Source organism: Macrotis lagotis, chromosome X (assembly GCF_037893015.1).
Source record: "Macrotis lagotis isolate mMagLag1 chromosome X, bilby.v1.9.chrom.fasta, whole genome shotgun sequence".
NCBI classification, from domain to species: Eukaryota; Metazoa; Chordata; class Mammalia; order Peramelemorphia; family Peramelidae; genus Macrotis; species Macrotis lagotis.
Genome location: NC_133666.1, coordinates 193,328,874 through 193,342,470, shown reverse-complemented (window position 1 = coordinate 193,342,470; position 13,597 = coordinate 193,328,874). Strand labels below are relative to the sequence as shown.

The 13,597-nt window shown below is 35.5% G+C and overlaps 1 protein-coding gene across 1 annotated transcript; it reads left to right on the top strand.

Annotated features, from left to right (window-relative positions):
* The first annotated feature begins 1,595 nt into the window (after positions 1 to 1,595).
* LOC141499732 (interferon alpha-1-like) lies at positions 1,596 to 2,150 on the top strand. The gene has a single exon (XM_074202407.1). It carries the CDS (start codon positions 1,596 to 1,598, stop codon positions 2,148 to 2,150), a length of 555 nt encoding a protein of 184 aa, XP_074058508.1.
* Positions 2,151 to 13,597: the final 11,447 nt, after the last annotated feature.

Here is a 13,597-nt window from a genome sequence, read left to right as displayed (position 1 = left end):
AGGAAAATGTGGCCAGGGAGGAGTATTTTCTTATGAAATGTTACAAGTGCATAATATACAGTTGGTGAGGTTGAAAATGAATCCAATTATTCTGGAGAGCAGTTTGGAACTATGCCTTAAGAGCTATAAAACTGTATATATACTTTATTGCAGCAAGTGTTCTAGATCCATATACCAAAGAATCATAAAAAATCATTTCTGTACAAACCTGTACAGAAATATTGATAGAAACTATTTTGGTGAAGGCTAATAATTGGAAACTGGTGGTATGCCCATCAATTACAAAATAGCTCAACAAACTGTAGTAGATGGTTGTGACAGAATATTAGTGTGGTATAAGACAAATGACCAGGATAATTTCAAAAAACTGGAAATACTTACATATCCTGAGCAAAGTGAAGGGAGCAAGACCAGGAGGACATTGTACACTGTATCAGCAATATTATATAATGAAGAATTGTGACAATTTAGCAATTCTCAATAATACAATGATGCAAGACAACGTCAACATGCTATCTTCCTCTAGAAAAAGAACAGATATTGTCTGAATACATACTCAGGCATACCATTTTTATTATCTTTTGTTCTATTTTTTATTGAGTTTATTATCTTTGTTCTATTTTAACTTCCTTTTACAAAATGTAAAACTGGTTTACATGATTTCTCATGTATAACTATATCAGATTGATTATGGTATCAGAGAGGGACAAGTGGAGTATGAGAGGAAAATGGAAAGAATATCGAACTGAAAAGTTAAAGAAACACCAATGTTAAATTGGTTTGACATGTAATTAATGAAGAAAGAAAATACTATTGTTAAAAAGTTACAACTTTGTTCAGGAAAGCCAAAAGGGAAAAGATTGGCATAATTTTTCAAGAACACAACAAAGTTAACCTGAATAAGCTCTCATATTTGGAAAGAATGAAGTAAGGCAAGGTTATTACATATGCCTAACTAGAAGATAGTAGCACAGTGAAATCAAGTATGACTAGAGGAAGGTTTAGATGTAGTGGATGATGTGAGATAATCATTTATCAGGAGGACAAGGCCAGAGGGTGGGATTGAAAGGGCTGATAGGTTTATCAAAATATGACTTGTAGTCTGAATAAGTGTAGAACAGGTGAAGAGGAGGCCATGCAGTGAAGTGAAGAAAGGAATAAAAAACCTAAACGCAGATGAGGGCAGTGGAGGGAATGGGGAGAGGACTGAAGTAAGAAATATTTCAAGCATAAAATCAATAACATATAGTAAAAATTTTTATATGCCTTACAAGAGAATGAGGAAAAAAATAAAATAAAATAAAATAAAAAATAAAATAAAATAAAAATAGGATGCCTCATCTTAAAAATTTATTCTGTAAACTTCCTTTAAGGGTAAATTTGGTTGCAGTTCCACAAACATTTTGTAGATGGGATTGTTTTAATATGAAAAAGGAAAGTAGCTTAAAGAAAATGGAAATTCCATTTAAGAATTGAAAATTACATTCAGCACTATTTAAAAGAGAGGAGCCCAGAGGCCAGAAACCCAAGACACTGAGACATAGACTCACTGATTTCCCTGCTTAGCCAGATACAAACCATCCATCAGTATCACCATGACCTCCTGGATTTTGTTACCAGTTGCCCTGGTGCTGCTCTGCTCCAGCTCCCTCTGCTCTCTGGGCTGTGACCTGACTCAAGGACTGCAGGAAGACTTCTCACTTCTGAACCAAATGAGCACATTTCCCCTGGTGCCATGCTGGAAGGACAGGACCAGCTTCAACTTCCCAAAGGAAGAAATGGAAAAAGGCAGCCAACTCCAGAGGAGGGATGCCACAGTCATTGTTCATGAGATGCTCCAGCAGATCTTCACCATCTTTAGTCTAAAAGCTGTTCCTGCTGCTTGGAATCAGACCCAGCTCATGCAACTGTTCATTGGACTGGATCAGCAGCTGCAACAACTGGAGAAGTGTCTTGGACAAGGTGGGGAGTGGGAAGAGCCTTTCTTGGAGAATGAGAACTTCAGGTTGGCCTTGAAGAGGTACTTCCAAGGTATAAGTCAGTACCTTCAAGGAAAAGACTATAGCCACTGTTCATGGGAGATTGTACGAGTAGAGATCAGGAGGGTCTTCCTGTCCATGAGTAAACTAACAAGAAAACTCAGAGACTGAGGAAGATTTTAAAAAAATTTCAGTCCTTCAAATTATTGACTGCTTCCTAAAATTAAGGAAGCATTAGAAAGAATTATTTCTACACCAACTAAAAATCATTCGCATTCCCTAAATAATTTTAACACAATATAATTTGCCATTTCTCTATTGAAAGGAGATTTGAATCTAGGATACCATCTTCTGTGTTCAATAGGTGAACAATTTATAATTTGGGGACTTCTATTTATATATCTATATATTTATTTATGCAATTTATTGCTATGTTTATATTTATATTCATTCTTCATAGAAGGAATTATTTTTCTAGTACTTATATTGAGCCTCTTGTGAATTGTTTTATCATATTAAAATACATTCATTTAAAGAACACTTATTTTAATAATAAAATTATTTTCTTAATAAAACATAAAAATGTTCATTCATTCATTCAATTGTTAAGAGAAGATTCTTTGCAAGAATACAATTCAAGAAACTAAATCATCGATGTTCAAGGGACTGTGCTACTTGGTGGATTTATATAGATGGCAAACCATATTGTCACTATTGCCTCAAATGAGTTATAGTCTAATGGAGATGTGTGTCCAGTATCCATAGGGAAGCTGTATCACCATCGTATTAATGAACCTCTTGTGAAAATGTTGATTTGATTGCCCATGAGTTCAGAGAAGATTCATTGCATGAATGCAATTCAAGAAACTAAATTACCTGGGCTACTCAAAGGATTTATATAGCTGCAAAATATACTGTGGCCTCAGATGAATTACAGTCTAATGGAAGGGTACAATGTGTTTCAAAATACTTGGGGCTATAGGCAAGATATAACAGAGAAAAAGCTGTGGAATTTTGAAATAATGAGACAATTCCAAGAAAGAAATCATTATGATGGAAATAAAGTCACTAAAATTTTTATACCCTTTTGTTGGGAAATTCCATTTATACCCTAAGAAGAGTGTCTTCAATTGAGCCTAAATATTTATAGAAACACTTTTAGTGATAGGAAAGAATCCGAAATAAAGTAGACTCATTGACTGAGAAATGCTGCCTGTACTACAGTAAAATTATTTAACAATATAATAGAACATGGTTAATGACCATATGTGATTTTCTTCATCAATATATGTTTTGCAGAGATCTTTATGCTCAGAGCTAGATGATGCAGTGAGTAAGCTTGGAGACAGGGAGATCTTAAAATCCTGACAGAGTCACTTCCTAGATAAGTGACCATGGGCAAGTCACTTAAGTTTTTTCACTTGTTTTTTCCTCATCTGTAAAACAGAGAGAATAACAGCAACTATCTTAACATGGCTATTGCTGTGAGAATCAAATTACTTGACAAATGTAAAGTGTTAGATAAATGTAAACTTTTGTTATTATTAATAATTTTCATCAGAATTATTCAACAATTACTTCCATATGGAATATTCCCATTATAGAAAATTTGAAGAGTCCAATACAGAAATATCAAAATAAATGAAAAAGTGAAGGCAAATTAGTGATTAGGAAAGAGCTTAGACATTGATATTCATGAATGAAAAAGAAAAAAGGTGGCAGGAAATAGTTGTAGCACATTGGAATAGAGGAGAAAACCCCACAATTCATGTGATTCATGAAAACAACTGTTTTTAGTCTTCCATGGAAAAAGAATTAGCATTTCTCTATTTCATTTGTCTTTCAATTGTGCTGTTTTCTGATGAGACACAATTCTTTTAGTTCAGCCCTATAGTCACATTCCTAAATGAGGGAAGGGGAACGGTCATATGTTTTGTCTGTCATCCACTGAAGAAAACTATGCTGACTCTTTTAATGTCATTTCAGGCAGAGCTGGGAGTAAGGAGAGCATTGGGAGCAAGGGAAGGAAAAAGAATAATATTTGCTGCTCTAAGGGTTTCTCTTTTTCTCATTTGATCTTAGAAATCTTGGTGCCAATGGCATCACTGGATTGAGTACCAAGAAACCTCAGTTCTAATGCTAACTTTCTCACAGAATATCTGTCTCAGGGAAACTTTACCTTGGCATCTCTTTGCTTCAATTTCCTAATCTTCAGACAGTGGGGAATAGATTTGGCAAATTCCAAAGTCTCTTCTATCTAGAAAGTTTTTGATATCTGGATTGGATAGATGTGTTTTATGAGGATGTTACTTTCACTGCAATCATCACATACCTCTCCAGAGCCCACACTTTCATCTGGGCTTCCCTCTTCAAACAGAGGGAAGTCCTGCTCATAGTTTTCTCCAAAGACAATAATGGAAATTAATCATTTGTATTACTCTTAAGCAATTACATTTTATTTTTTTACTCTTCACCTGGGCACTTCATTGGCTAATAATCAAGCAAAGTTGTTTTCTCCCCCCAAATCATTATTGTACCTTCTTGGGATTGTCCACATAAAGACAAGTGATAGATTAAAATCCCTAAACCATAGTATCTGGAATTATGAGTGTAGAATCACCATTCTTGGACATCTCATTTTATAGATGAAGAACCTGAGGCTTAGAGAAAGTTATACTCACAATTGCAATAAATGTAATGAATTCGAGAAGTTTGGAAAGATGTACAAATTGATTCAAGTCCAGTTGAAAAGAGAATTGAAAAAACAATATATCTCCAATGACTTATAATACAAAAAGAAAGAATAAACACTGCTTCCAATTGGACCATGAAAATTGAGTGCCACAAATTTAAAATAATATTTGATCTCTAAGAGTAGATATAAGTAGACATATTTCCCCCATTTATTTTCAGAACTGTGGGACCATTGATAGAGTGCTTTGTACATAATGCCACTGTATTTAAATACATTGGTTTATTTTGCTGACATTTGTTTTTCCTCTACTTTTTTCTTGTAAGTATTAATTCTCTAGAAAGATGATAAGGATACAGTGGGAAATGTAGGCAATGTTAAATGTTAAATACTTGACTTTTTTTTAAGAACAGAAACCCCATGAGCACAGGGACTGTCTTTGTATTGCACAGTGTTCAACATACGATAATGGATGAATAAATAATTTTTCTGAGACAGTCAAAATGGCAGAATAAAGGCAATATAATATCTCCCAACATTCCCTCCAAACAAATTTACATTGCTGCAAATAGAATTTTAAGTCAGTATAACCAAACAAAATGTAGAGAGAAGATTTTTCTCAGTCCAGGATAGCTTAGGAGGCCAGAGACCAGCCTAAAGTGTGAGTCCCAGCAACTTTAACTATGTATGTACTTTGGAGGTGACAGCAGCAGAAGCTGAAGAAGCTTCAGGAACTCTCAACTCAGAGATGGAAAGGTGATCAGGAGATTGCTCAAAAAGAGACCCCTTTTTAGGACTGGCTGCCACTTTATATCTCCATTGCCTGTGACTGATATCCATATCAGACTTGCAGGGCAGTGAGGAGCATACCCAGGAAGAATACAACTAGGTCTATATCCCAAAGAGATCAAAGAAGATTTGCATATGACTGAAGTCACTAAAGAACAAAAATGTCTATATATCCTCAAAGCATAGCACACTATCACACTCAATAGAGAACATTTCTTTTGATTGGCCCAACAACAAAAAAAAAATCTCACATTTTTGTTATAATAATTGCACACTGGGCAGCTAGGTGGCGCAGTGGATAGAGCATTAGCCCTAGGAGAACCTGAGTTCAAATTTGAAATCAGATGTCACCTGTGTGACCTTGGGAAAGTCACTAAACCCCATTGCCTTGCCAATTTGTATCTTCCCTCAGTTTCTTAACAACTTTGCATTTATTAACTTTTCTTGATTCTTAAAATCACCTCTTTTATCCCCATTTATCAGACATGCAACTGAAGGTTCAGATAAGTTGAATGAGAGATAGAAAACATGAAACCAGCCAGATTAAAATGCAAAATGTTAAATAATTAATAAAATAAATACAAAGACAGAAAAACAGAGATAAAATAAATGAAATTTTTGAAGTCAATATTTAGCTCATGATGATCCCCAGGTAATGTAGAGTGTCCTGTTTCTTCTTTCCATTTGAAACTACTGAGTTAAATGACTAGTCCAAGGTCTTTCTGTTAGTAAGTATCCAAAGTGGGAGTCAACCTCAGCTCTTATGATCTCAACATTTGTGTTCTATTCATTTGTCAAGAATCATTTCCAATGTGCAGGTATTTGCAATTGGATTGACAAAGAAAAATTTAAGTTCTGGAAGCAGACTCAGGAAAAAAAGTCCCACAGATAGCTTTGTCAACTCTTTGTTTCTCTGTAGTACTTTAAATATTTTGCTCACAGCTTGTTGCTCTTGCTACATTTTAAAAATTATGTCAAATAGTTATATTGTAAAGAGATGAGCTTAGTTTTATATATATATATATATATGTATATATATATACATATATATATATATATATACTTTTGTATTTATGGAAATGGTTTCTAGTGTTTCTTCATTCCATGTAAAGCTATCTTTAATTTTTTTTGGAATACTTTCTTTTTTTCCTGAATTTTATAAAAAAATAATGTTAAACATTTCTTTTAACTTTCTCAATTCCAAGTCTTCTGCTTTCCTCTCTTTCATTCATTCTCATTGTAAGGGCAAAAAATTTCATGTAGATTATACATATGCAGTCATCCAAAATATATTTGCTTATTAGTCATGTTTGGAAAATAATCCAAACCAAACCAAACCAAACACCAAAAAAAACCCCAAAAAAACAACAACCCAGAACCGCCCCCAAAACCAAAAAAAATAAAGAAAGATGTTTTGTGTTTAAAATATGTATTCTATTTCTCCCAAAAATGGCACTGAAGGCAAAAAAAGAAGCAGTTGCTCTCCCTCCCCCCCCAATATAGAATCAAAGTCCAAGGTCAAAGAAGATCCAAATGTTCCCTACCTTACAGTAGCCATTAAGGTTTTGAAGGCATCTCAAATAGCTTTGGAAAAGTTATATTTGGAGAAACAAGCTTGATAACTAGGCCAAAACTAAGTTTCCCTTAACCACTGAATCTGCTTTGAAGAAGATTGAGGTCAACAACACCCTAGTCTTCATTATAAAGTTTAAGGTCAGAAGCATCAGATCAAGCAGGTAGTAAAGAAGACATTGACGTGGCTTAGATCAACAAACTGATCAGGCCTCATGGAAAGAAAATGGCTAATGTTCTTTTTGCTTCAGATCATGATATTTTAGATGTTGCCAACAAGATTACAATCATCTGAACTGTGTCCAGTGAGTTTAGACCAAAGTTTTCCAGAAAAAAAAACAGTGCTTCCCCCAGTTTTTGTGAAAAAAATTCACACAAAAAACTTCTGGAAAAACTGGAAAAGAACCATTAACTAGGTTTAGTCTAGTACCTGACACCAAAATGAGGTCTAAATATTGTTCTTATTTAGATAGAAAGGGTGATACCATAAGGAAACAAGATGAGCAAGGAATAGTTTGCTTGTCAGATCTATGTGGAAGGGAAGAATTCATGAACAAAGAACAGATAGAAAGTATGACAGAAGGTAAAATACTTTATTCTGATTATATTAATTTAAAAAGTTTGTGCACCAACAAAAGCAATGCAATTAAGGAAGGAAAGAAAAGTAGATAGCTGGAAAATAATCCTAATAGCAAGTATCTCTGAACAAAGGGAAATTTCTCAATTATTTAGGAAACCAAGTCAAATTTATAAGAAGCAAGGTATTCACCAATGGATAAAGGGTCAAAGGACAGAAGCAGGCAGTATTCAGATGATTGTTCATGTATATACTATATCCAAATGTCGACCAATTTTGGAAAGAGGGAGAAGAGAAAATGAGGGAGAAAAAATAAATCCTAAAATTTTATTGATATATAATTGTGGAAAAAATACTACCTAAAAAGATGGGATAAATCTACATTTTGACTCAGTTTTTTCTCTGGAGATAGATGCATTTTTTATCATAGGCAACCAAGATGTCAGAGTACAGGCAAGGACTTGCCAGAGCTTTCCCCCAAACTTCTCCAAATACCTTTAAATAATGACTCTAAACAAATTATAGAGTGACAGAACCCAGAAAAAGATGAAGTGAAACAATTTTTCAGTTCAAGACAACTTAGGAGAATGGCTGGGAAAGGTCTGTTGCCCCAAGATGAGAGAGGAGCACAGTGCAGAATAAACCAGGGCAGCCCTGAACAGCCCCAACACTCCAGGAGCAGAAATCCAAGTGAATGGGACAGTGGCACATTGGCGATTTCCAGACCTCTCAGTCCAGAGACTTCCCAGAACAACTTCAAATTCAGCATGAAAAACCTGTCTGAACAGGGTGAGTGTAGAGCACAGTCCAGTGCAGGCTTCAGCAGCAATTCCAACTGACCAGGTGCAATCCTTGGGAGCCATTGCATTAGCAGCCATAGTTGAATTCAGAGTTCTCAGCCTACAGACTATAGGGATGTCAAAAGGAAATTTCAGGGATCTCTTTGCTATCATTGAGGGAAGACACTGCAGTTTTGCTCCTATGCTGATCCAGGTCACAGGCCAGGTTTGCAGTCCCAGAAAGAAGAGAAGTATTAGCACAACAGAGCTTATTATCACCACAACAGAGCAGGTACCCTCCTCACAATTTCAGTGAAGAAAGGAGTGTTTTGGTCACTTACAGACCAGAGCACAGCCCAGAAGAGTAAAAACCTCTCCTTAGATCATATCACTTCAGATGAAGTGAAACATTGAGAACAGAAATAGCTCTGAAAAGGGTTTCACCAAAAAACTTGCCATTTGGGATCATGTCCCTTCCACCCTGGAAGCACAGTTCAATTTAAACATATAATGTTAAAAATCAAGAAATAACCTGAAATTATGTGTAAACAAAAAGAAAGGAACCTAGCCATAGAAAGTTACTGTTATGATAGGAAAGATCAAAATTTAAATTCAGAAAACAACAAAATCAAAACTTATATCCAAAGATACAAAAGTGTATTTTCAGTCTATGAGAAAGCTCCAAAAGAATTTTAAGAATCCAGTAAGAGGGGCAGCTAGGTTGCACAGTGGATAGAGCACCAGCCCTGGAGTTAGGAGGACCTGAGTCCAAATCCAGACTCAAAGGCTTAATAATTACCTAGCTGTGTCCTTGGGCAAGTCACTTAATCCCATTTGCCTTGCAAAATCCTAAGAAAAGAATCAAGTAAGAGAAGTAGAGTAAAAAATTTGGAAGGAAACTGCATTAATATCAAAGAAATATTTAAAAGAGGAGCTATCAGTTTGGATAAGGAGGTGCAAAAACTGGAAGAAAATAGCAAATGAAAAACAGAATATGACAAATTGTAAAAGAGGTCCAAAAATTAATTAAAAAGTACACCTTAAGTAGATTAGAACAAATCGAAAGAGAGATCTTAGAACTCATTCAAGGAAATCATTCATTAAAAATTAGAATTAGGCTAGTGTAAGTTAATGATTCTTGGAAACATAAAAAATGATTAAACAAAATAAAAGGAATGGAAAAAAAGATGAGAATTTAAAATATACCATAGAAAAAACTAAAAAACTAAAAAATAAATTCAGGAGAGAAAATTAGACAATTATTGATTTATCTGAAAACTATGATTTTTTTTAAAGGTCTAGATGTTTTCCCTCAAGAAATTATCAAGGGAAACTGTCCTGACATGCTAGACGCAGAGGGTAAAATAGATATTGAAAGTATCTACCAGGGGCGGCTAGGTGGAGTCAAGAGTACCTGGGTTCAAATCTGGTCTCAGACACTTAATAATTACCTAGCTGTGTGGCCTTGGGCAAGCCACTTAACCCCATTTGTCTTGCCAAAAACCTAAAAAAAAAAAAAAAAGAATCCACCAAACATTTCCTGAAATAGATCCCAAAATGAAATCTCCTAATAATATCATAATCAAATTTCAGACCTCCTGTCCCAAGGAGAAAATATTTCAAGTTGCTTGAACAAAACAGTTCAAATATCAAGGAGACACAATCAGGATATTACCTGATTTAATAGCTTCTATATTAAAGGATCAGAGTGCTTGGAATATAATATTCCAGAGGTCAAAGAAACCAGGATTATAACCAAAATTCACCTGCCAAAAAAAAAAAATTAAATACAATTCTTCAGGGCATAGGTGGGACTTTAATGAGCTAGAGGAGTTTCAAGTAGACTTGATAATTTTCTTTTTAAATAGTCATATCATTTCATATCTACTCAGTTTTTTCTCTATTCTGTCTTGCCTTTAGACCCAGATATCTTGGACTCTGACTGTACTCTTATTTCTTGACTTTCAATGTTACATGACAAAATTGAACTCTGCTCCCAGATGGGAGGGGGCATTATCCCAAACTTTGGATATTTTGATGCAGCTGTTTTTAGAGCTACTAGTGAGAGTCTGTAAGTTCTTCTGATTATAATCGAAGAAAACAGGTTTTGCTACTCTCCAGAATTGTACTCAGATCTGTGAATAACCACAAGTACTCTTTCCTCCCCTGGAACAGTGACCTATGTCCCTGAACAACATAATATGACAAATGGTAAATAGTGATCTATGTCCCTGTTCCCTTGGGGCTACCACCAACTCTGATATGCTAGTGGACATGTAACTTGAATCTATTTGTGGGCATTCAAAAGAATCCTTCACACAGCCCCAGCCAAATACACTCCTGTAGTCTCCTTGTTACCTCTTTATAATTTGTGGACTGAGAACTGTGCAAGCTGCCACTCATGTTTACTAAGTGCAAGAGTAGAGATTAACACTCAGATCTTAATTTCTCTAATTCTTGTATTTTTTTCTGCCCATGGCTGGAAATGGGGAACCACAGGGAGAATTTGAGTAAGAGTGTCTATATTAGAGCAATGTGAGATTACTCTCCATTTTCAGGAGGAGAGACTGGATTGAGGATAATCTGGACTCAGAAAAAAGAATTAAGAAACAATTAAAATTGAATTTTGCTAAAGAGATTAGGACCTGAATAAGATGGTTTTTGTGGAAGGTGAGACAAACTAACTGTAGGTACACTGCAGAGGCCAACAAAGAGCGAAGGAATGAGCTGCATGTGGAGGGTGAAGGAGAAAGGAATCATAAATAATTACTAAATGAACGAGGGGTGACATTGGTATCATTAACAGAAATAAAACAATTTCTGTCCCTGCTTGAGGTTTTTTTTAATTGCAAGGCAATGATGTTAAGTGACTTGCCCAAGGTCACATAGGTAATTATTATTATTTCAGATTTGAACTCACATCTGCCTGACTTCAGGGACAGAGTGCTATCCACTTGAATACCTAGCTGCCTCATTTTTCAAATAAATTAAGGTAACAGACATAAAAGGATGTGGAATTTCTCTTTGGGAATTTTAAAGCATTAGAATCCAGCTTTTTCTAGATCAAAAATTCCTCATGAGTAAAAGGGATGTGGAAAAAAGCAAAAGGAAAGTGAACTCATATCAAACACTGAAAACAGAAATAGAGAATGTAAGTTCCCTTTTTGTCAATGAAGAAAATTTAGCTGATGTAAACCCAGTGCAGTGAGCTCAGCAATTCAGGGTACCAGCAAAACCGAACTACAGGGTCAATACGTAAGAAAATCCTGGCAAGCAAAAGAAATGTATCTGGAGACTGGATCATATTGATGGGGGGAATTCTGTGAATCTGAAGGTCCAGAAAATTCACAAATAGCTGCACCATCACTAACTAGAGAAATCTAAGTTAGGTTTTTACTCTGGGCACCCCACAATCCCAGTAGAACCCTGAGTGTCTCATGGTAAAGAAAGTGTCAAATGGGAATCAACAGGACAAGAGTCCCTGCCTTGCTCTACCTCATGGTGAGAATAAGAGCTGAGATTACAATTGATTCCATAATGGAATTTCATCAATTGGATTTAACAAGAAACTTCTTTCTCATTGAGGCATAAATCTCATAATAAAAAAAAATGTTGGAGGAAAGAGGAACTTTAGAATTAATTATTGTTGATTCTTTGAATCTTCAAACTTAGACATAGTCAAGATCATGTAAATGTCCTTTTCTTTTTGCAATTCAGGTAAATTTTCTTTATGGATCTGGAGGCTCTACAGGATAATGCATACAGGTTTTAATTGTTAAATTTTTATGCTGCTATGAAATACAGTGCTGTGGTTCATCTGATATTTTTTCTTTTTGCTTTGTCCAAAAGCACTTGTCTTCTAGATGATTGTACTCTAACTCCTTAACTGTGCTGTCCCATCTATGAGTCCATGCATTTGAACCAACACAAGCTTATAGTCACATCATCTTGAAAGCCAGCTCTCCCCAGGACCACACCTAACCCTTCTCATTGACCTGGGTGTTGTGTATGGAGATAAAGCATCCTCTTCTAGAAGGGGTTCCCTGTGGCAACAATTATTCTTGGATTAAATCATTTGGAAGCTGATGTTCCTTCCCAGTGGTAAAGCTATTTGATCACTAGATGAACCAGGGATACCAACATGAATAAAGGCATGAAAACACAGTGTAATTTCTACCTGCTACCAAGAGCCTAGAAGATGAGATTTAGGAGAGAGAAGAGTGACCACTTTAAGTGTTAGTAATTTATGGAATTCCTAGATAAGGATTTTTTTTACCTTCCAGGTTACTTTGCTATGTTGATCTATATCTAACACAATTCCTCTTGGAAGTCATTGACCCTAGAGAAGGTAACTTGTTCTCAATGTTAAGTGATGATTTGACCTTCATTTAGGATCTTTATTCTAATAATTGAAGACAATACATCTAGAGAAATGTGGCCAAGGAGGGGTATTTCCTTTTGAAATATAAGAAGTGCATAATATACTGTTGGTGGAGTTGTAAACTGATCCATTCATTCAGGGAAGCAGTTTGGTACTATGACTAAAGAGCTATAAAACTGTCTATATCTTTTGAAGCAGCAATACTGCTTCTAGATCTATATCCCATAGAGATCATAAAAAAGAAGCAAAGACTCACTTGTACAGAAACATTCATAGTTGTTCTTGTAGTGAAGGCTAACAATTGGATAATGGTGGCATGCCCATTAACTGAGAAATGTTTCAACAAGGTATTGTAAATGGTTGGGATGGAATATTAGTGTACTACAAGAAAGAATGATAATTTCATAAATACATGGAAAGGGGCGGCTAGGTGGCGTAGTGGATAAAGCACCGGCCTTGGAGTCAGGAGTACCTGGGTTCAAATTCCGTCTCAGACACTTAATAATTACCTAGCTGTGTGGCCTTGGGCAAGCCACTTAACCCCATTTGCCTTGCAAAAATAAATAAATACATGGAAAGACTTACTGAAGCAAAGTGTGGGAAGCAGAATCAAGAGGACATTGTATACTGTAACAGCAATATTAGACAATGAAGAATTGTGGATAATTTAGTAATTCTCAATAATACATTGATCCAAGACAACCTCAATGTGCTATCTTCCTGCACCTGGCTGTGCTGTGACTCCTTCCAACCCCCGGTCCCAGTAAAACAAACATTTCCTGGGGAACATCTAAGTTGTCTTAGACTGGGAAATTGTATCACTGAGTC